The sequence below is a fragment of the Lytechinus variegatus genome, chromosome 1 (genome assembly GCF_018143015.1).
Source record: "Lytechinus variegatus isolate NC3 chromosome 1, Lvar_3.0, whole genome shotgun sequence".
NCBI lineage: Eukaryota > Metazoa > Echinodermata > Echinoidea > Temnopleuroida > Toxopneustidae > Lytechinus > Lytechinus variegatus.
Window position 1 is genome coordinate 19,968,681 of NC_054740.1, and position 24,921 is coordinate 19,993,601.

The 24,921-nt window shown below is 35.7% G+C and overlaps 2 protein-coding genes across 6 annotated transcripts; both read left to right on the top strand.

Moving 5' to 3' along the window:
* Positions 1-4,871: 4,871 nt before the first annotated feature.
* Positions 4,872-7,424, top strand: LOC121429685 (uncharacterized protein K02A2.6-like). Its single transcript, XM_041626850.1, has one exon. It carries the CDS (start codon positions 4,872-4,874, stop codon positions 7,422-7,424), a length of 2,553 nt encoding a protein of 850 aa, XP_041482784.1.
* Positions 7,425-9,136: 1,712 nt separating this feature from the next.
* Positions 9,137-24,714, top strand: LOC121408529 (2-oxo-4-hydroxy-4-carboxy-5-ureidoimidazoline decarboxylase-like). Of its 5 annotated transcripts, none has more exons than XM_041600020.1 (3): positions 9,137-9,301; positions 16,197-16,403; positions 17,800-24,714. In XM_041600020.1, the coding sequence occupies exons 2-3, from the start codon at positions 16,217-16,219 to the stop codon at positions 18,156-18,158; spliced, it is 546 nt and encodes a 181-aa protein (XP_041455954.1). In that variant the 5' UTR covers positions 9,137-9,301; positions 16,197-16,216; the 3' UTR covers positions 18,159-24,714. The 5 variants fall into 5 exon arrangements, with proteins under 5 accessions (XP_041455954.1, XP_041455977.1, XP_041455986.1 ...); XM_041600043.1 differs by having other exon boundaries at positions 9,137-9,293; XM_041600052.1 differs by lacking the exon at positions 9,137-9,301 and adding an exon at positions 10,525-10,553.
* Positions 24,715-24,921: the final 207 nt, after the last annotated feature.

Consider the following 24,921-nt stretch of genomic DNA (forward strand, 5'->3'; position numbering starts at 1 on the left):
ACAAGAAAAAAGCTAAAGAAAGAAAAGAGAAGGTTGATAAGTTAGAAAAGGAAATTATGAAATTGGAAGAGGAGGTTCAATTACAGCAAACACCATCGAACACAAATGATATTTTGATTGATCTTTTGGCAAGAAAAAGAAGTGAGCTAAAAACAATTTATGCGTACTTAAATGACGGTATAAAAATCAGATCTCGAGCCCCATGGTTTGAAAGTGGAGAACGAGAAACTGCATATTTTAAACAACTGGTAGATTATAATGGTCGGAAGGGTTTTATTAAAGAACTTAAAGTTAATGGAAATGTAATTAAGGACGAAACTAGTATTTTAAAAGAAATCAAAGAATTTTATTCTTCTTTATATTCTAAAGGAGAGGTAGAACCTGGTGATTATTTTTTTCCTAGTAACTTACCAAAATTAAGCGAAAACCAAAAGAATCATTGCGAAGTGAAAATAAACCAGGGGGATTGTATTGAAATTTTAAAACAAATGCAACTAAATAAATCACCAGGAAATGACGGTTTAAATGTCGAGTTTTATATTACATTTTGGCAGGTAATAGGTGACCTAGTCTTAAATGCTTTTAATGATGCTATGAAATATAAAGAATTGTCACCGTCACAAAAACAAGCAATAATTACAATTATACATAAGGAAGGTAAAGATCCGATGTTTATTAGCAATTATAGACCAATTTCCTTGCTGATTGTAGATTATAAAATCCTAACCAAAATACTTTCGAAAAGAATTAAGACCATTTTGGATAATATTGTGTCTGGCGACCAAGTAGGTTACTTAAATAATAGGAATATCGGCGATGCTGTAAGAATAATAAACGATATGATTTTTCATACATCAAATTTTAATAAACCAGGATACTTAGTTGCAATCGATTTTGAAAAGGCGTTCGACTCAATTTCACATTCCTTCCTCCAAAGGGTGCTTAAATCGTTTGGTTTTGGGCCGATTTTTAGTAAATGGGTTAACGTTCTTTACACCAACTCGCTGAGTTGTGTCTTTAATGGGGGGAAATCGACCGGTTATTTTGCAATCGAGAGGGGGCTAAGACAAGGGGATCCCCTCTCCCCTTACCTTTTTATACTTTGTATAGAATGTTTAACGCACTGTATTCATAATGATAATCAAGTAAAGGGTATTCGATTTGGTGAAACGGAAATTAAACAAATACTCTATGCTGATGATATGACTATATAGAAGACTTAGATTCAGTATATAGATTAGAATTAATTCTTGAAAAATTTAGGAAGACATCTGGACTTAGGATGAACAAAAATAAAACGTTTATTTTGCCTCTAGGACCCTCTGTGAGCCTTACTCACCCTTTCCCTTTTGGGAGACAAGTTGATATGGTTAAAATTCTAGGTATTGTCTTTTCATTAAATCCTGGCGTTGCTGAAGAAATGAATTATAAAGAAATATTAAGCAAAATTAAAAAGATATTAAATTGGTGGAAACAAAGAGATCTAACTTTGTTTGGAAAGATTCATCTTCTTAAAACTTATGCATTTTCTAAATTGATTTATGTAAGTTCTTTAACGCCTATGCCGGAATGGGCTTCTAAAGAAATTGAAGAAATTTGTTTCGACTTTTTATGGCGAGGAAAAGATAAAATTAAAAGAAACACATTGTATCTAAGATATAAACAAGGGGGAATAAAAATGCTTAATTTTAAACTCTTTGTAATGGTACAGAGAGTGATGTGGGTCAAAAGACTGGTAAACGGTGATCAGAAAGTGAAATGGAAAAAATATTTCAAATTTCTGCTAAGACCATTAGGTGGTAATTTAATATTTTACTGTAATTTTACACCTGACATGATCAATATAAAAATTCCAAAGTACTACCGGGAAATGTTAAGTATTTGGTTTGATATAACTGTGTTCATCAAAAAGGACATAAGTAATAAAAGAAATGATTTTTTTTCAATAACAGGTATATCAAAAATGCAGGAAAAGCGTATTTTCATGAAAATATTTTCTTAAAAAACACATACAAATTACACCATATTGTAAATGAACATGGTGATCTTAAATCAAATACTTTAGATCTATGGGTTTAAATGACGACGAAATAGTAACAATTAATGAAATATTTGCACATGTTCCTGTGGAATGGAAAGACGAATTAAAAAATAATACCTTAGTTGATGGTTTGAAGATTGAATTTATTTTCTTTAAAAATGTTTTCCAGTTTGAGTCAGTTTGTTCAAAACAGCTGTATAGAATTAAGCAAAATTGCCGACACTCCTGTCAGTTTTTACAATCTCGAATCACAATATAACATGTCTGAAAAAGAAATCGAGAAAGTATTTTATCGTCCAAGATTTTGCATATTAGATAATAAGCTAAGAGAGTTTCAATATAAATTATTATACAATATTGTCTTTGTTAACCACCATTTATATAGGTTTCGATTTACATCGAGTCCCGGGGGGCCACTTACATTGACGAGTGGATACCATGCGCGACCAAAAAAACACGTAAAAAGGATGTCTTTTTCACGATAGGGCACGTAACGTACGTAACGTGATAAGGGTGTCCAAAACACAAAAATAATGAAAAAAGGGTATCTATTTCGCTAGGAAAATTACGTGTTTAGGGTCGAATTTGCGGGGATGATAACAAAATTAAAATGTTTTTATAAAGGATGTCCTTTTTGCCCCAACACTTCGTGTTAAGAGTCCGATTTGCGCGAGGTGTAGAAGGTGCACGGGGTCATACTAAACCAAATAAAGTAAAGCCGAGGACCGAAGGACCCGTAACAATAAAACATTCATGTACTTGTTTAGGGGTTCTGTGGTGATAACTGATAAAGGTCTGCAAGCGTAGACTATACTTTGTTATTACACGTGACTACTTGCATGGAGAAAGTTATGGCTGCTACCAAGATGACGCAGTAGTGATCATTGTTGTTGCATCTCAACTAATAAATGTCTGTTGTATATACGTTTAAAGAACTGCCTACTGGACTTTTGATTTATATAACTTAAGTTCAAACCATGGTGTCAGATCCTGCATTATTATGCTGAGTAACCCACCGAGCTTTGAGATGGAGGAATCATTGAAATCAGGCCAGTTCATTCCATTTTCTCCCTAACCCCCGTGAGGAGAGAGATGGTGAAAGACAAAGAGCTTATTGTATTCATGTGTATCAGTGAATGACCATTGCTGTATGTGTGATGTTATGTCCATAGAAGTTGGCTATGTCGTTGTATGGATTTGGAGTGCATGAATGTGCCTGGCCAAATTACAGTATGACGGACAGTTAGCCTGAGGTTTATGGGACATGAACATTATATCTCAGTGAGAGTAGTAATAATTGAGCAAACATAATTGTTGGAAAGATACAATACTTGCTAATTATTATACTGTTCATGAGTATATGCACAAGTGATATGGTATGTTAAAGTTACTAAACTAAAAAGTAAGACAAAGTTACTAACATTAACGATACACAGAAACAAAGACAACAACAGACAAAATGACAAATCTAAGTCAACCTCCTCCACTTGACTTAAAGGGAAATATTTCCGAGAATTGGAAAAGATTCAAACAAAAATTCACTCTATACAATGTTGCCTCAGGAATGTCAGAAAAAGATGACAAGTCACAAACATCAATGCTTCTACACGTAATAGGTGATGCTGCCTTGGAATTGTATAATACATTTGTATTTGCCGAGGATGAGAGCATGAAGCTTGAGAAAGTGTTGGACAAATTTGAGGAATATTGCATGCCAAAACGTAATCTAACGTATGAGAGACATAGATTTTTCACAAGATCACAATTAGAGCATGAGAGTGTTGATCAGTATGCAACTGAATTGCGAAGTCGTGCACAGTCGTGTGAGTTTTCTTCGTTGAAAGAGAGTCTTATACGGGACAGAATTATCTGTGGTATCTTAGATGATGGTCTAAGAGAGCATTTGTTGAGGCTAGATGATCTCACATTGGATAAAACGTTGCAAGTTTGTCGGGTGGCTGAACAAACTCGAACGCAGGCCCAAGCGTTGAGTTCCACCGGAGAAAATGCCTCAATTCCGGTTGATTCTCTCAGCAAGAATAAGAAATCTTCTGGTAAAAAGTCAAACCAAACAAGACAAACAAGACAAACAAAACCTCAAGATCGTACTAACAATAAAACATGTACAAGATGTGGTAATAGACATACCAAAGAAAAATGTCCTGCACAAGGTAAAACATGTAAAAAGTGCGGTAAGCAAAATCATTTTGCTAAGTGTTGTCGTACCCCAGTAGCAAAAGTCAATGAATTGCAACACTTAAAGGTAGATTCAGATGGTTTCATGATTTGTTCAGTTGATTCACAGGAACATGAATCAAAGGAAGAGTGGAAAGTCAATTTGAGAGTCAATAATGAGCTAGTTGAGTTCAAGATAGATACTGGAGCTCAAGCTAACACTCTCCCTGAAACAATCTATCACAAATTGAAACCGAAACCAAAACTACAAAAAGCCAAAGTGAAGTTAACAGGTTACTATGAGACTAACATTCCAGTAAAAGGTCGTTGTTATGTCCAAATGGAGTACAAAGGAGTTAAACACAGTGTTCAATGTTTCATCATTCCTGGAAATCGTCAACCATTGCTAGGTCTCAGAACGAGTGAAGACTTGTATCTAGTAAAACGCGTATATCATGTTGATAAACAAACAGAGATAAAAACAGGCAAAACTGTAGTGCAAGATTATGACAATGTATTTGTAGGATTAGGATGTCTTCCAGGCAAACATCACATTACATTGAAAGACAATGCACAACCAGTTCAACATGCATGTCGCAAAGTTCCATTTCCACTTCAAAAGAAACTAAAAGAGGAACTAGATAAGATGGAAAACATGGATGTAATCAAACAGGTTGATGAACCGACAGATTGGGTGTCTTCTCTTGTTGTAGTCAAGAAAAAGAATGGTCAACTCAGAGTCTGTCTAGATCCACGTGATCTTAATCGAGCAATCAAACGAGAACACTATAAATTGCCTTCTAGAGCTGAAATAACCTCTCAGTTTGCTGGAGCCAAGTATTTCAGTAAATTAGATGCATCAAGTGGTTTTTGGCAAATCCAACTAGATGAAGATAGTTCCAAGCTTTGTACATTTATCACTCCGTACGGAAGATATAGATTCTTGAGACTACCTTTTGGTATCTGCAGTGCTCCTGAAGTATTTCACAAGATAATACATAACTTGTTCGTAGATATACCTGGTGTCAATACCATGATGGATGACATAGTGGTATGGGGAAGCACTCAAGAAGAGCATGACGATCGTCTGAGAAAAGTTCTAGACATCGCACAAAAATCAAACTTGAAACTCAATCGAGACAAGTGTGAGTTCAATGTGAACCAGATGACTTTCATTGGTGACTTGATCAGCCAAGATGGAGTCAGACCAGATCCTAAAAAGGTGGCTGCCATCAGGAACATGGCAAGACCAACCTGTAAACAGGACATACAAAGGTTTTTGGGGATGATAAACTACCAAGCAAAATTCATTCCAAACCTATCAACAAGGTCAGCACCTCTACGTATTTTGCTTGACAAGAAAGTAGAGTGGATGTGGGAAAATGAACAAGAAAAAGCATGGTGCGAACTGAAAGAAATTCTAATGAGTCAACCAGTGCTTCATTTCTATGACTGCACAAAACCCACAAAGATATCAGCTGATGCTTCAAAAAATGGACTAGGAGCAGTTCTCCTACAACAACATGAACAAAATTGGCATCCAATAGCTTACGCATCAAGAGCTATGACTGATGCAGAAACACGTTACGCTCAGATAGAAAAAGAACTCTTAGCTATCACTTACGGATGTGAAAAATTTCATCAATATATCTATGGTCAAAAGATAGATGTTGAAACAGATCACAAGCCACTTATCCCATTGTTTGTTAAATCATTGGCAGATTGTCCTTTACGCATTCAAAGATTACTAATCAGAGTACAGAGATATGATCTCAAAGTGTCATATACACCTGGAAAGTACATGTTCACTGCCGATACACTGTCACGAGCAGTAGATCCAAAAGCAGAATTGAATGTTGAAACTGAAGAAGATATCAGAGTCTATGTAGATATGATAGTACAAGCAATGCCAGTAACATCAAACAAAAGACAAGAAATTGTTGAAGAGACAAAAAAAGATGTAGATCTTCAAGAGTTGCTAGCCACCATCAGAAATGGTTGGCCAGAAATTAAGCAACAATGTCCAGCTAGAATAAAACAGTACTGGAACATTAGAAGTGAACTCTCTGAAGCAGATGGAATCATATTCAAAGGTTCTAAGATAGTAATTCCAACTTCCATGAGACAATACATACTAAACCAAGTACACGAAGGTCACTTAGGCATTGAGAAATGTAAGAAACGTGCTAGGGAAGTAATCTATTGGCCAAGAATCAATGCAGACATCACTGAAATGGTCCAAAATTGTACTTCATGCCTAATGTACAAACCAAAACAACAGGCTGAAAGCCTAAATCCACATGCCGTGCCAAATCGTCCTTGGGAAAAAATTGCAGTAGATCTATTCACTTTGAACAAAAGAGAATATATGGTCGTCGTCGACTACTACTCACAATTCATTGAAGTATGTACTTTGACTTCAACTACAAGCAAGGCCGTGATTAATCACATGAAAGCAATATTTGCTCGTCATGGTACACCATGTGAACTGATGTCGGATAATGGTCCTCAATTTGCAAGCCAAGAATTCAAAAGCTTTGCAAAAGAATGGGATTTTCACCATACCACATCGAGTCCACATTATCCACAATCAAATGGCCTCGCAGAAAATGCTGTGAAGATTGTCAAAAATCTCATACTGAAGTCACAACACAGTGGACAAGATATCCACAGAGCCTTACAAGTCTATCGAAGTTCACCAATAGCATGCGGAAAATCTCCAGCAGAACTTCTGTACAATCGTCAGATTAGGTCTAACCTTCCCATGCTTGACACTTTGCTTAATAACCAACAGATTGATACTAAATCTGTGAGGGGAAGAAAGGATGAGCAGAAGGTGAAACAAAAAGAGCGATTCGATAAACATGCTCATGACTCGCCAAAGCTAAAACCTGGAGATCATGTGATACTCCAAGACATGAAAACTAATACCTGGTTACAACATGGTATCATAAAGTCTGTCAATAATCATAACAGATCATACCAAATTGAAACAGCTGCAGGCGAGATACGTCGCAGAAACAGACGTCACCTCAGGCCAGATCCCAGACACCAAGCCGAGTCTATTCCATTACCAGTACAGGATGACTTCGAGCTAGATGACAGCGCAGAAGCGGAACCAGCATCTGATGTTCGCGCATCTTCGTCACCATCCCGAACAACCAGAAGCGGACGAGTCGTTAAACCGCCAGATCGCTTAAACTTGTAAATAGAGGAAAGCGAACTAAACAGAAAAACATTCGCGTTTCGTTTTGTAAATAGCCATATGAGTTCAAAAATAACTTTGAAACTGTAAATGGTTTGAACTCTAATACAACCCCATGATAACTGCATGATTGCATGTGCATGATATAAATTTGCATGTTAAACTTAATCAGCAATACGGGATTGAATTTATCGCTATCACAAAACCCAACTCAACAGATGTCTCTACCGGTTCAACGAATTGTCGCATCATACAAACAGCAAAATGAAATATATATGAACTGTAATGTTGCATGTTAAAATATTTGACAGCGACAGTACTCCAGCTTTAAGGGGCAGAATAATCCCCTAGTACTGTTGTAAGTGTACAGATAGTCCACCCTGTCACTCTGTAGTTTAAGAAGTATTATATATGTGTATATAAACCTTTTTAAAGAAAGGGAGGTGTGGTGATAACTGATAAAGGTCTGCAAGCGTAGACTATACTTTGTTATTACACGTGACTACTTGCATGGAGAAAGTTATGGCTGCTACCAAGATGACGCAGTAGTGATCATTGTTGTTGCATCTCAACTAATAAATGTCTGTTGTATATACGTTTAAAGAACTGCCTACTGGACTTTTGATTTATATAACCTTAAGTTCAAACCAGGTTCATTTCAGGGAAAATTTGCTAAGTGTTTGTTCTGTTTCCAATACTTGTTAAGAGTAGGGTTTCACACGCCATTACTTGTCAAGGGGTTCATTTTTGGAATAAAGAAATTACGTGTTTAAATTAGGGTGCTTTTCGAGACCCCATGGTCGCGCATGGTATCCACTCGTGAATGGAAGTGCCCCCCCCCCCTCGGGCATCGAGTAATGAATGTTCTTTTTGCGGTAAAGATGAAGAAACTTATAGACATATTTTTTATGAATGTGAAATGGTTAAAGTATTATGGGGATTGTGTATAGCAATATATTAAAATTTCCGATGAGCTTACAGTGGAAGGATATCCATATGTTGGATTAGACGAGACAACAGAAAATAGACAATTATTAAATCATATCATTTTACTTATCAAATTTTTAATATATCACGGGAAGGGGAATCATAAACTACCAACTGCTGAAGAGATTCAAGTAAAGCTTTTTAAAAGTAAAGCCTTTGAGAAAAGAAAATTGCTATAGAGCGAAAAACATTAATGCAGCATTATAAAAAGTGGGAACACCTAAAAAACAATTAAGAAGGATGAGAGAGGGATGGTTTTGCCCGGTTTCCACACGTGCGGGGTTGGCTGGTCTGTCTGTCACTGTAGACTGTCCCTTTTTTTATTACTTTGCTTGTTACTTCTTTCCTTTTATTTTTTATCTTTTTTTTCTCTTTGTTTTCCTTCCGTCTGCTTTTCTTAATTTGTTTTTGTATTTTTTTGTTGTTGTACTGTCTAATTGTTTTATGTTTCTTCTGTGTGAGTCTGTGGGGGTGCTGGCGAACCCTTTTCCATTTTTTTATTGTAAATTTCATTCAGTTTAATCAATGTTGAGTAATAAATTTTCTACACAACTACTGGATGTTTTTGTGAATTTATATTGGTTATAAGTGGTTAATTTTTGTTACTGAATTTATCCTTTGTATATGATTATGTTACTACCATGAGTATTTGTACGATGATTTGTATTGAACTGAATGATTAATAAATACTATAAGCTATTACAAAACAAAATATACCGGCGGCAGCCAATTCACCATTGCCATGCCGTCATTGCATAGGTTGTCGTCTCGCTGAATGAGAATTCGAACCAGTCAACGAACAATTCAGGTTCAACTCGTTGGTATGAACTAAAAAAAAAGTTACAACTTCAAGCTGAGAAGACTGCCACAGCATCATCTACTGAGGTAGCAAGGTATTAGATATGAATTCTTTAGTAACACATTTTCCCCCAACAAATTCTGTATTTTGGAAAGACCTGACGATCACGTTTTACCAGCACCTTGCATAGATCTAATGTAACCTGCTCCCACTGCCTGCCGGTATGCCCCCTTGTCGCGGTTTGCAGGCCGGGCCGAGTTCATTCCCAAACCCGCAGACCATCATACGAAAAAAGGGAGAAGTAACGACGCGTAATAAGAACATTAACAATGAAAAGTTGTGGTAAAAAAAGCAAACATATAGCCTACCAGCATATAATATTTACATACCCGTAAGGGCACTAGTAATTCAACCCGGCATAATTCAAAGATTTTGACATATTTCCAAAAATATTTAGAAATATGGAAACTAAAAGATAAATTCCAGTTTTGGTAACGATCTCAAAATGACTTTTGACAGAATCTGATATAATGACCACCCAAGTGTCTGTATGAATAAAAAATATGTGCCAAAGGATTCTGGAAGAAATTGTGTAATTGCTGAGAAATAAGCGCGGATTCGGTCACTTCCGTCGGGTCTTTATTCCAGCAATATTAATACACTGTCCCACGTGTGTCTATCTGTGTTGGTGATCTTTAGTGTGAACATTTTTTCAGCGTAGATTTCAAGATTTCACAAAGTTCAGTTTATGTAATTGTACCAGAGGGACCAGATCTAGATCCTCGATTATATTCTGACAATTAAGCCTGGTTTTACAGACTTTCTCATGAAATCAGTGTTTACTGCAACTACTACTGGCATTTCTCTTTAATTTCATACCTGGCCACTTTATTTCCAGGTGCAGGGTAATCTGTTGTCGGTATTTTCTTTATCAATCTGTCGACTGTATGCGCGTAGGATCGAATTATGCGCCGATGGCCTTTTGCACTGAATTGCACTAGTATTCAACCTAGTGAGGATAGATAGCAAATCTCAGAAGGGTTTATATTGGTAAATTAGATCTAGATGTACCGTATGTAAGTCTCTGGCTTTGATTAATTCCCTGTTGTTTGGTCTCATCTCAAATGGTCTAGTCCATAGTCGGATGGGACAAGGGCAGATTGAGAGACAGGACCATCTTTCATCGCTAGGTTGAATACTAGTGCAGACGGGTTGAATACTAGTGCAAAAAAACGTCGACGTATAATTCGATCGCCCGCGCACACAGTCGACTGGTTGAAGAAAAAAATAACGGAAAAAGAATAACCAGCATTTGCTCTTAGAAATAAGACGGGTCTGAAATTCAGGTAAATTCTATGTTTCTATATATTTGAGGAAACTCTCCAAACAGGTTGAATACTAGTGCCCTAACGGGTATTTACATACAAATGCAGACTAACATAGTCTGACATGTTGCACCTCACTCTTGAATATATTTGCTGAGGTGCTGTCTACGACGTCCTGAGGTAGGGAATTCCATAACCTGGCAGTGGCAGGAAAGAAGGAATTTTTGTAACATTCCGTATAAATTTGCAAATGGATTCATGAGTTTTTGAGAATGACCTCGGGATTTGAATGATGAGTGTTTCAGTTGTTGCTGGACGTCTACAAGATTATTAATGATGCGATACAATAGTAGAGTTAGGATCTCTCTCTCCTGTATTCTTCCTCCGCTAAGGTCGGAGATCAACGGCGCCGTTGGAAGGGCTGCTATTCTTTTAAGGCTCTAGTAGATGCAATCATGAAGTAGGTTTTGACGAGTTGTGTGGAGGTTGCGTAAGTAGTATAGAATAAGCGTATGTAATTGGGCTTTTATGTTGCTGCTAATACGCCCCGGAGGTAGAAAAAGGACCGACTCTACAAAAAGAGCAGAGGTAGATTCAAAGCATGGTCCAAACTGCTTGGTGTTGGGATTAGCCTTAACCCGCTGTATAAGGTCCTGTGGGACAGGTGCTAGGGCTGGACAGGTAGCAACCAGATGTTCCACATCCTCGCAGGCTGACATGCACAGATGACAGCAATCATCAGGTGCTTTGCCAATCTTGGCGAGCCGGACTTGGGTCAGATAGACTTGGCAGGAGATCTGAGCACGGATGGTGATGGCTGACCGCAGACTTGGATTGGAAATGTGCCCGGGGTACAGATCCTTCGCCTTTGGTTTAGGTGTTCTAGTCCACAAGGACAAGGATGTCTTCTTGGTGAGGGCGTTATGCTGTCTAGCCTCGGACACCTGGATCACTGCCGACTGAACCGTTCGTTTCCATAGATGGTAGTTAGGGGGATTCCTTACAAGTTCATCAAGTGGGGGAAGGCTACGTTCATGTGCTTCCAGAGGCAGAGATGCCAAGTTCAAAGACCAGCTAACTATGCGTGAGAATTTCTGTGAATCTGAGTGAGATCAAAGACATTGTGTAGTGTGTACAATGTATATGGGGATGGGCTGTAATAGTTGCGTGAGACAGAGATTTGAGGGGATTAAGAAGAGTCCAAAATGCTTGAATCTCACGCATGATTTGGCAACTCTGCTTCTTACATGGCGGATTCTTTTAGAGATGTAGATATTTCCTTTAAAAAAAATGCCAGTGTATTTTTGTCTCATGAACAGTGAACAGGACTGAGACGTACAGTTCGACATAACATCGAGTTGCTCTTTCAAAGGAGTGCCAGTGCCAGAACTTGGAAGAAATACAAAACAGAAGGAAATAATATGGAGATATATACAAGAAAAAATTTACTATCATTAATATTAAAATTCAGACATTATCCAGGTACGGTATTTATTTCAATTTTGATTACTTTATAGACGAGGTCCCATAGAATTGAATATTGTAATTATGATTGTTGTGAGTCGCCGTGTCGACCACCCTGGACTGAAAAACAATATTGCCGTGCTGGGCTGCGGCTCTGATCCGAGGAGTTAATTGTGTAATGCTTTCAACTTTGAGATCAGAGCGGACCCATTTCATGGTACAAAGTCACAAAAAAAACATTTTCTCTCTGGAATAAATGGCGAATTTGAATTTGCAAATTGTAAGTAAATTCACTCTAGGCTAGGTTAGAAGTTGGCATATATTTTCCTGATTTGAGCGTGTATAGTGTGGGGATTAGCGAAATAATATTTTTATTTTTCAAAGATAAATTGACTTGCTGGTTAAAACCCGACAGGTCAGCAGGTCACTTGCGGGTTACAACATTACCTAGATGTATACTCTTACTCCGTCTCACAGTAGACTGTACTGACTCATCTTGAGAGGAATTTGTTGGATTTTGTCCTTATTTGGCAATTTTTTATATTGTTTGAATTAATCTATGAAACATTGATGTTTTACAGATTTGACAGTGAAGTATTTTGACTGACCCACAATGTCAATCAGACCCCCACTTTTTCCCAAACCGTGTACAAAATGACCGTAGGATTGTGATTTTTTTTGTATGGTCAGCCCCTCCCCTGCTTTTGGCTCAGCCCCCCCCCCCCTCCCCCACTCTGAAAACCATTCTAAGACCCCTGCCAATCAATGGTACTATATCCACATATCAGAGAGTTAGATATACTTGTTTTTCAACCTACTAAAGGCAAACTACTCCTCTCTCCCTTTATCTCAACAATCCGGGTTCTTCTTGCTTGACTGATATCCTGAGCTATTTTACTGAGGAATTTGGTATTTTCGATAAGTACTGAAGAAAATATGAACGGTTCGTACCTATTCCCTCAGCTCAATATAGATAAACAGGAATTGGCCAGGTAAGAACTATCAAAAACCCAGGTTGTCTGATTGTCAAGATAATGTGAAGAGGAGTAGTAGAAACAAGTCCTCCTCGCTGTATGTCCGATGGTCAAAGTGATGATCAGATTTTGGGGCTTGCCACTCTGCAGCATTCTAAGCTGAGCACCCATGCATGGATGAATGCACAGGGCCTCAAGGTAGGGGTTTGTGTCTATTGTAGTGTGTGCATAGTGGATTGCACGCATCCTCCATTCTATGTCTAAATTATATGTATGACTCCAAGCCACCCCTCAGTACTAGGGAGTAGTCAGGCATGCCTCAGGCTGTGGTACGTTTTACCACAGTAGATATAATAATAATAGTAACACATATTGTTTTCCCCAACAAATTTTATCTTTTGTAAAGACCTGACGATGACGTTTAATACTTCCTCTCCTAACATGCGCATGCCTAATATATGGAGATAATTTGAATACTTCATGTTTCATTTAATAAAATACAAAAGAAATAGTGAGTGAGTGATGTCATCACTACCCTCATTTGCATACGACTAGGATGGGCAAATATCTGTTATGTGTATTTAAAAACGTCATAACTTCCTTGTTTTACATCTGATTTCGATGAAATTTTCAGTCTTATGCTTGCTAGATATTTTTCTTTTGTGGGGGTGGACTTGCCCTTCAAGTATGGTTGAAATACAATGTATTGATTTTATTCACTTGTTACTAATTTACGATGAATGATTCTTTATGACTCGACAATATTCCACACTTTTAATTGTTCTTTTGGAAACAGAATATCTTCGACGATTTTTGTAATTAAAATAAATCATCTTCTTTCTTCTCACCATGATAATTGTTAAAGTACAAATTATTTTATTTCCCTATCGTTGAGGTGTTAAGTGTTAATTTTTAATAAAAGCTGAAGATTCAAATAGCAACTGTTCATCTTCTTGAATTGATATTTGGCTGTTTCTACAAAATTTCTAAGTGTTACACTTTGATGAATTAATAATAATAATAAGGCATTTAGGAACGCTATACATAGTACACTATATCATAGCGTTTACACTGTAGATCAATTTACAAATACTTAAAAAGCTACATCTATCCTGGATACAAGTACGTTTTCAACTGTTTCTTAAATCTATGAAGAGAAGTTTGAGATCTTAATGTCATGGGAAGCTTGTTCCATTCTTTTGCCGCAGCAACAGTAAAACTACGTTCACCAGCCTTACTCCGGGTTGTCTGATAGGTTAGTCGAAGATGATCTCCACTAGACCGCAAACCTTCTCGTTTAGGAGTATGAACCTGAAGTGCCCCCTTGATATACATTGGTACATGATCATGAAATGATTTTTATACATACAAAAGAATCTTAAATAATATTCTTTGTTTAACTGGTAGCCAGTGTAATGCCTTTATTAATGGAACAGCATCATGTCTACGGTCAACTTTGTGAATAATACGTGCTGCCCAGTTTTGCAGACTCTGTAGTTGCCTTACATGAATTTGGGGAACTTCTGTAAGGAGTGCATTACAATAATCGATCCGAGATAGTACATGACTACCTACCGCATGATGACATGCATGTACTGTTATGTACTTTCGTATGCGACATATATTTCTTAATTGAAACCTAACAGATTTACATAAAAAATCAATTTGCTGTGTCATAGACATGTTACTATCCAAATATACACCAAGACTCTTAATTGAAGTGGATGGTAAGACTTGGGATGTACTAATATCAATAGAAATATTATCTAACCCACGAAGGTTATATGATGAACCTACTACCAGAAATTCAGTTTTTGCTTCATTCAGCTTTAGTCTGTAACTATTCATCCATGTGCTGATGTCTGCAACACATAACGAAAGGGTTCTCAATGCAATCTCCAAGCCATGTGCTGCCCTGGGGTCAAATGATACATAAAAATGCGTATCATCAGCATATAGATGATAAGACAATGGCAATGTCTGCGATAGGTAGGGTGTATACAGTGTAACCTATCGGTCTGAACACAATTTAAGTATCAGAATTCATAAATTCAAATTTCCACTTTCCATCACTCAAATATTTCTTCATCAAGTTGAAATGTTGCAGTCGGATGAGTTGACTTGATGCAATTGATAATTGACACTTTTATGATGTTGCTATTTCTTCAAATACATGAAGATCGACATAATCAAGAAAATTCTCATCAGTTCTCATCTTTTAAAATTGCAAAATCTTTCTGGCATTTTAACTTTTCGTCCATAGCGACTGATAGCGTACAATTTATTAGGTGGTTGTCCATGGGGTTGATGAATTTCACGAGGAGCATCATGTTGTCGGACATCAGTTCCCCATCTTAGAAAGAGTTTCGATTGATCAGTTCAACTTCAAGTATATGGAAATCCAACAATGTCATATTTTTTTTCTTCAGGAAATTTGCAAAACGTCCTTTGAAAACAAAGAGAAGCATACTGAATTGTCAAGAAAACAATGAAAGTATGAATCTACATCATATCTAGAAAATATTTTGAACAAAAATGTATTTTAGATGTTGACTTTGCTGGCTTTCCATAGTAGTTGGTGATCGGATTAAATGCAACTCTTTGTAAGATGATATACCCTGGATCTGGTTAGGCTGATACATCAGTGGTCAGAACTCATCAGAGGGGTTTGGGAGTGAATCTGCTTGACACTGGTTAGTTTTATCCTGGCTGGGGGATGACATATTGTCATGAAGATGGTCCTGACTGAGATTAGTCGTCAGGATTTCCTAGCCTATCATGTTGTGGTTGGCTTACAGATTTATCTGAACTTGACTGATGGTCAGTAAAGTCTCTCTGGTAGTGAACCTCTGGCCGTAGCTGGATTGGCTTTGATCGTGATGGTTGGTCAGCTATTCAGGCTAGGAACAGACATTTGGTGACGTTTTCGCTCTTGAAACCTTGCTTGGTCTATTTGGGTTTTTTCTCCTTAAAGAAGTGCTAGCTCACAATGTCTGTGCAGTATACATGTATAAATATGCATGCACTGAAAGTTCACAAATATCTCATAGACTACGGTAATGTTTCAAGGGCATTTCACAATGTGGTACCATTACGTGCAATAAGAAATCCAATGCATGCTTGTGTTTCATGATGATATGAAGTATAAAAAGAACATAATTGAAGTTGAAATCTACACTTTTGATCATTGAATATTCTTTGTTTTGTATTCCTTTCAAAATTGTAGATCCAGATTATTCACAGGCAATGGCCGAGAGATTGAGCTTGGAAGCAGTGAACCAGCAGGGATACGAGGAATTCATTCAGAATTTCACGAACATTGTTGAGCATGGGATGTTAATAGCCGGAGCAGTGTGGTCATATCGACCCTTTCGCAACCTGGACCATCTTCACCAGTGCTTCTGTGATTTCATGGATTCATTGCCAGCGGCTGGTAAGGATAAAGATAACACTGTGTCCAATCTAAATGATGTCATCAGTCATATGTGTTCATGTGACTGGTCATTTTTTTTGCATTTAGATTTACTAATGACCAGTCATGGTTTGATGCGAGGATAGTTAATCAAATAACAAGGATCCTAATCGCTTTCTTATAAAACATTAAAATTACTCTTACTAGTTACATTTGAATAAGTCCAAATGCAAAAACTGTTCCCATTGGGAGAACTGTCCCAAAGTAACCTTGTGTTTATAATTCTTACTTATGATATAGATCATACACAAATCATGAATGTTTATTTATGAATGTTATTATTTATGTGCAATGGACAGAATACTTCATAAAATGAAAGATGAAATGATCCATTCAACTCGGCTACGCCTCGATGATCCATTCATCGAGGCATAGCCAAGTTGAATGGATCATTTCATCTTTCACTGAATGAAGTATTCTGTCCATTGCACGAATGAAAAGAACATTCTTTGGTTTATATGACAACTAAAAAAAGATTCTTTTTCATATGAAATTTTTGAATTTCGAGGCAAAAAAAATGCTCATGCAGTGTGAGCTTGGTCTGTTGCATCGCATACATACAACATGCGCACTGCAAACACGAGTGTAGTCTGCAGCATGGCCTGCAGTCTTGGTGTGCGAGTGCAATGGACAAAATCATATAGATCGAAATTTGCACGATGAATGGATCTAAAATTGCACGGTTGTTGACGTCATTGTATAATGGGCTGAATGATCGATATCAGCCCACCAACCAAATGACAATGATCTATAGATCTAGGTGTCATATAATGTGGATTATTTGTATACCATTCATCTGTGAATGAAAATTTGTAAACAAAATGACATTTCGTGGCCATGATATGATTTGGTCTTGCTATATTCATTGATTTAATTGCTTTCATTTCTGCATTCAGTGCATCAGATATAAGTTAACGAGGTAATATATACAAAGGTATATAACATAATGTATGTAGTTGTATAAGCATTGGATCAGTAATGTTTTTTAATGTAATACTCAATAACCAGTGGTGTTATGTGGTCTATTTTTTGTTGCCTATTTGGCCTGTAAGTATCAAAGTAATGCAGCAAATGCATAAAAACATTTTGTTTTAATGAAAGGATATGCATGTAGCTCTGCTTTCTCTATATTCCCTTTTTTTTATCTTATTTTTTTCTATTTTTTCCTTTTTCTGATCACTGCAATCTTTTGTAAATATTAGGCCTGATAATTTATTATTAATGTTTTTATGTGATCTTTATACTTCGATTTAAGGATTTGTATGTTGATGATTTATTAATAAAAACATGAATAAAATAAACTCGGCAAATTCATTTTAACTGTGGAGCACACTTTGTTTCTTTGTTATTCTAATAGGTAAGCAGTCAATATTACGATGTCATCCTAACCTTGCTGGAAAGCTTGCACGACGAGGCCAACTTACATCAGAATCTGAGCAAGAACAAGCTAGTGCAGGTCTATCATCATTAACTGAAGAACAATTCAGCCAGATCAATAAGAACAATGCCACATACCGTGAGAAGTTCTCTTTCCCGTTTGTGATATGCGCGAGGGAGAATAAGGTTGCTTCTATTCTACAAGGATTAGAGACTCGTATTCAAAACTCAGAGGAACTTGAGCTTCAGACAGGAGTTGAAGAAGTCAAAAAGATTGTCTATTACAGACTCCTTGATAAGATTCAGGATGCTTCATCAACAAATCACCCTAAGTTATGAGGCTTTCAAGACCAGCACAATTAGTTTCATTATTCAGTGATGTAAAAGAAATGGCATATTGTCATCATGAATGGGTCCTGTAACATAATGCTTGGTAATTGATCAGAGCTGATGCCTACGATTGATTCTGTTGATTATTGTGTATGATCAATCGAAAAAAAAATAATCCCCACAATCATTCACTAAGTTTAATGCTGCTGGCACAGGTTGAGGAGTTAAGAAGAAAAGGTTGTCATCTCCCTCATTGCAAAATTTATGTTTTGTGATAAGAAATATAAATTCTCTTTAAATAAGAAGACTTTGCAGTCACAGACAATCTATTTGAAGTAATCGCCTGCAATAATTTTGGATTTTTTTGTGCATGTGAGTGTACTGAAGTGGTGGGGGGGGGGGATGGTGGGGTTCACTAGACGAAACTTAAAGACGCTGTCGGTATGGTGTAAATGTATGTCAGCAGGTCTAGGCTACTGCTGAAATTTTCTATATTTAGTGATGGCGGCATATCACAGGAGTGCTCACTCATAGATTCAGATGCTGGATAGTTGAAGCAGATTGACTATTTCATTGCAGATCAGGATAAACCACTTGTGATCTGTTCACATACTGATGTATTATTAATAGTATGCAATCTATCCATGATGATATGGAAATTCCAAAGGTATCTGTATTTCAGGGATGCTTAATGTATTTTCATTTTAAGCTTATGATTTTTCTCGATGTAAATTGACAGTATTACTCATTTGGATCATAGAAGACTTGCCTACTTATAATCATTGTGCTGCTTTTAAATTATAGTCCACACTTGATGGCAATTGTATGTGCTGATTATCAGTCCTGTAATGTATCTGTCATGCTATTCATTTTGTTTTGATTCTTTTAGATTTTATTTTCATTGTTGACTATTAATTTGGTCACCATTTTGATATTCTCTCAATTAGCATGAACTATGGAAAGCCATCAATGTAATCATTCTTTATCTTTTTATATAATATACTACTATTTATAATAGTAGTAATTCTGCTATTGTAAATCCTGTAGGAACTTAGCAGGACAGTTTTTTTTTGTTGGCAAAATGCCAAGCTGGTATATAACCAATTACATGGGAGACATTTTGTCTAGGTTTACCACCTTGGCATTTTGCCAGCAAAAAAGAGCTGTCCTGTAATCACTAAATAATAATTTAGTAAATATATATTTTTTTCTCAACTCACATGGGCCTGTATTCTGAACTTGGGTGTAATTCAAACTCTGGTATAAAGTTTTGGTTTAGCTGTGATTATGGATAGCCAGATATGACACAACGCTCTAAGAGAAATAGTTGAATTTATCAGCTTATTTCACATTCCAATCATTCACAACTGAAAATTAATAATAATAGTTTTCAAAAATATTCAAGCTTGGGGAATGAATGTTATTAACATAAAAAGGATGCAATGTAAATAAAATCTTAACATTTTGGCTTCTCATAATTTTAGCATGGAGTTAACCATGTCACCATGGTCTAAGTTAAACCTGAGTTCAGAATATGGGTCATTAAATTTCAGGTGTGTCCTATTATTTCTTTTCAAATTAATATTACACCAAACTGGCAGGTAATATATATCTCTGTGTGTGATTGTAAAAAAAATTACAGTATTGAAATTAAATGCAAGTATTGAAGATTATCACTGGTTGTTCAAAACTACATCATGTGACATGGTGTTATTCTGTCTATTATTGCAGGGATGGATCCAGGATTTTTTTTGACGGGGGCAGGGCACATTTTCCTGATTAAAAATATGACAGCCCCCCCCCAAAAAAAAAAAAATAAGGATCCCCACTTTCAAAAAGGGGAGGGGGCACACCTATGTTCTAATTCTAAGTTTCTAACTGCATTTTTACATTACAAATTTTAATTGTGCCTCTCAAAGGGGGAGGGGGGATGAGCCAGCTGTGCCCCCCTCCCTGCGTGGATCTGCCAGTGACTATTGTCTCAGGAGTCTCAAGGGTTCATTGTATGTTGCCTGACATCTATTAAACCTTCTTAATTAAATCCATCCACCCTCCACTGTTTAGCTCAAGAATTATCCTTAAATTATGATTAAATATTGTACCTTAAAAAATACCTCAAAGAAATATATATCGGTACATATATTGGTAGTTGAATTAGGTATGATTTCTAAAATAGCAGCAGGACTGTTAACGATCTGAAAAATCAACATATTCTGTTTATGTTAAATGATATCAGTATTAAAGGAGTACATGTACGTGTAATTCTCAAGTGTTATTGTAGTTTCAAATCTCACTTGGAGATAAATTTTTTTAACCAGAATATCTCAAGCAATTGTTATTTGGAATAGACTATAAATTGAAAGTAATTCTCCCATTGTATATACATGTACAGTCAAATCTATTGGTATAGATTTACCAAAATCTGTTGACTTTAAAGAGGAATTTGACATTGAAGGGGTATATAACACATGTTTGGCATAATATTAGAATACTGCAAGTTTACATTCACAAATGCCACTCTAACATTTCATGGTTTCATCTCATTTGTCATATTGTATGATTTGATATTTAGGGATATAAACTGAAGAGGTAATATAATTGTTATTTAGTAGAAGGGAGCTATCAGGGTAATTACACAATCTCAGTAAAGGTAATTTTGCCTTTTCAAAATGTTTTGGCACCACAGATATATGTTTGACTTGGAAGAGTTATACGTTTTGCATAATCTCTCTAAAAATTGCTAAAATCAACCCAACTGGAAAATTAAAAGAAAAAAGAAAAATCAAAGACTACTCAAATTCATGAAACTTGTACAAAAATTGGAAGAAAGTCATTTTTTTGTTTAATTTGCTCTTACTATCACTATGGGATTTCCAAATAGGCCAAATAGATATCACTTCACAACTTCAAAACTTTTAACTCATTATTTATGTATTTTTCTTTCATTGTAACATACCATGTGGTGCACAAAACTAAGTGAACCCCGCAAGAAAATGGACACATTCAAAGTGTTCAAATTCTGTCATGTTTAAATATTTAATTTTGAAGTCAGATGATAAAATATATTTAATAAAGCTTGTTTCTTTGGGTTCCCGGACATTGTAGTGTTGCTGTCTACATTCAACACTCAGCATAAAGGAGTGCATTTTGTAGTGGGATTCACTAACTTTATAATGAAGGAAGATAAATATTTCTTCCTTCATTGGGGTTATCACCTACCAGTTTACTTCATTAAAAAAAATTGAAAGGGTAATTTGTGATATTCTGAATGCAGACCATCGTGCTAACTATTTGGATGTTGGAAACGCTTATCCTAACATATTTATTACAGTTATCCCTTATCTCTATGACTTTCTACTTTAAGGGGGAAGTCCACTTCCCAAAAAAATTGATTTGAATAAAATAACATTAACAATAAAAAAGCTCAACTGTGAAAAAAAAAATCAAAATTGGATGTAACATAAAACAGTTATGACAGTGTAAGTTTCTCTTAATTTCACCAAACATTGAAAAACCTGAGCAGTACGTAATTGAGAGAACCGATGATGTAAGCTAATCACTATGTCTCTTATATTTGATTACAGGAAATAATGTAATTTTCACCTCTTTATGAAATGTGAAACAAGGTTTGATTCCTCGATATGTGGCACTGCCATCAAACCTATGACTTGATGAAAGTCCCCTTATAGTCCAAATCTGCAAAAACTGAAATACTGTGTATTCATTAAAAAAAAAAGTGAGTGGATGATATCATTGACTCTTATTTGCATGTAACTTGTGAAAAATAAATTTCAAAAATTCCCTTTAATATATTACATCCAATTTTGATGAGATTTTCAGCACTTTGCTTGTTCAATTTTCTCTTTATTCAAGTAAGTAATTTGTTGTGGTCGACTTCCTAATAGTTTATATAAAGCTCATTCAATGCGCATGAGTAAGAAATTAGATATATTAATGCATAATTCACAGTACATCTAGGCTTTATTTCATTGTCAATATATTATTGCATATACTGTATATATATCTTAACATATATTTTCATATTTTTACAAAAACAAAATTGCTGGAAAGATAGAGCTTAAACTTTTACAACAATATCAAAGTTTAGTACCAATTCTACAATAACAATACAAGAATTAAGAAGTTCAACATTAACATGACATCTCAAACTTTCCAACAACTTAACACAGGAAACCATTTTATGGAGTGAAATATTACAAGTATGATACTAATGGCCATGATTCTCATTGTTTTAATACAAGATATGCAGCACAAGATAATTTAATCACCCCAAAAATTCATACCGAAACTTGTAAACTCTTTATTTTACTCAGCGATTTTACTGTGGAACAACTTGCCATTTGATTTTATTCAGTCAAAATCTTTATCAATCTTTAAACAGAAACTTAAAATGCATCTTTTTAACATCTTTTTGAATTCTAAGTTTTATTATTGCCTCTTAGACTTGAAATCAACTTTTATGTCTATCTACTTTAGTTTATTTATATGTACTGCTTTGTGTGTAATTTTGTTAATTAGTATCATGCCTTTAACGATGCTGCATGTTTGCTACTCTGTTTTCTGTTATGATTTGAGTTAAGTTATTTAGAATATTTCTGTGTATATTTTACATGTATTTGAATGTTTTTATACTCGTTTTTATCATGTATTCCAGGGCCCCATGGGGGACCAGTTTATTGCCAAGTTGGCTACCCTGGTTAAATATATTGAAATAAATAAATCAATTAAAAAATTGTGTAATTGGAAAGAGTTGTATCACTTTCGATCTATACATTGGACACTAACAGTTTATATCCAGTGGCCAGTAAAGGCCTCAATATAATTTCTCCTCATTGAAATGCCTGAATCCTGTGCAAAATCACACCACTCTTATAAAATAAATCTAAAGATTGCATGGTGTTTTCCTTAGAAATTCACATTTAGCCCAAATTTTGAGAGTTTTAGTAAACTTACTCTCAATAAGGAACAGAATGAACTTTTAATAATCATTGCAAGCTTAAGAAATGCATGTTTAAACGTAAGTACAATTGTACAAATTATGGTGTCCAAAAATGTTGCCCCCTTCATATAAATCAAAAACTTAAAAAGATTATTCTGATAAACCACAGAGCATTATGTTGTAAGGAAGTGCTTTCATTGCTTTATACTCCAGTGCTCTCTTTTCCTAGCTATAGTATGATCTAAAAATATGTTGTCTCACAATATCTTCCATGAAATGTGCATAATGCAAGTAAAAAAAACAAGCTAATAGTAATAAATTGCAAACACCAAAGTAATAACCTCAAGATCAAAGATTAATTTAAAAAAATAAACATCCATTGATCAAGTGTAAAGACGGATAATAGCTGTTCCATGTTTAAAATTAATACTTTCATTGCTATTTCTTTCAAGATTGCAAATTCATAACTTAATAGAATAAAGATATTGCCTACCTAGAGGTTGATTATAACATTTCCGAAATAGAGTTGCCTTTTTCCCCAAGTGATTATGTAGCGAACAGCTCTGAGAGAAGATATGATCGTGGGGGGATATAGCTTCGGAAGGAAGTTGGATTGTTGATTGTTTAGACAGACGAGGCAATATATTTTATAATGTAGATTCACCATTAGAGTCTGAATTGGCTTTATGATTAACTCACACTGCTTGCTGTAGCGATCTTCCCTAGCACATATATCAAGCAAACTACCTGGTGGGCGTTTCATAATGCTGTTTATAAGAGCCACATTAAGAAGGACTGATGATCCTTTCTTGTGGTAAATGGTATACTCCAAAATGTCCATTGGTGATGGTTTAGCATGTAGAATGGGTCACCAGTCGCTCTTAACTTACGAACAGCTTTACGAAACACCCCCTTTCCTCGATTGTGCATCTTATAAGCAGAGTGTGACGTCACCTCGGTAAACATAACGCTGAGGTGACTTCAAACCTGGAATACATGTATTACAAATGTGATCACTGCAGATCTTGTTATGTCATGGTATTTGAGCTTTCACTCGCTTTTAAGCACAACTGTATATTCACATCATGCGAGTGAAATAATTCTGAATGTATTGTAATTATACTTAATGACATACACCTAATACCTGCAACTTTATCTGTTGCAATCACAATCTGAAAATTTGTGCAATTGTTACATATGACATACATGTATTGTATATTTTACATTCTCAGTTTAGAAGCCTTCATGACTTTGCTGCAAAATCAAAATATAGCCAAAGTACACATATGAATATTCCCAATATACAGTATTTACATCAGAATAAGATGTAGTCAGATATTGTATGACAAATCTTCTCCTTTAAATACATGATATTTGTATTACATTAATTAACCCAAATAAAACTTACGTTCCACAAAATATAGACAGGCAAAACCATTCAGCAAATGGTGCATTTTTTTTTAATAGACGGGTGAAATATGTAGTTGACAGGGTGCCAAAGGAATTCTTAGGCTTATTCACACTACTCTAGCAAATAAAAGGTCTATCCGCATTAGTGCCTGCATAATATTTACAGCAAGGTCTTATTTGATACAGCTAACTTGTCTCTCTGCTAAAATATCCCCATATTACAGCCTTCTTGTCTTACATATGCATCTACATCAATCTTTATTATGTTGTCATATCTAGAGAAGGCCCGGGTCTGTTTTGTTTGCGACTTTCAGTTACTGCGCTGAAATTCTGTTGTGGAGTAATTATTAAGTTGTAAATAAAAGGAAAAAAAATGGCCATGCCACGTTATAGCATCATCTG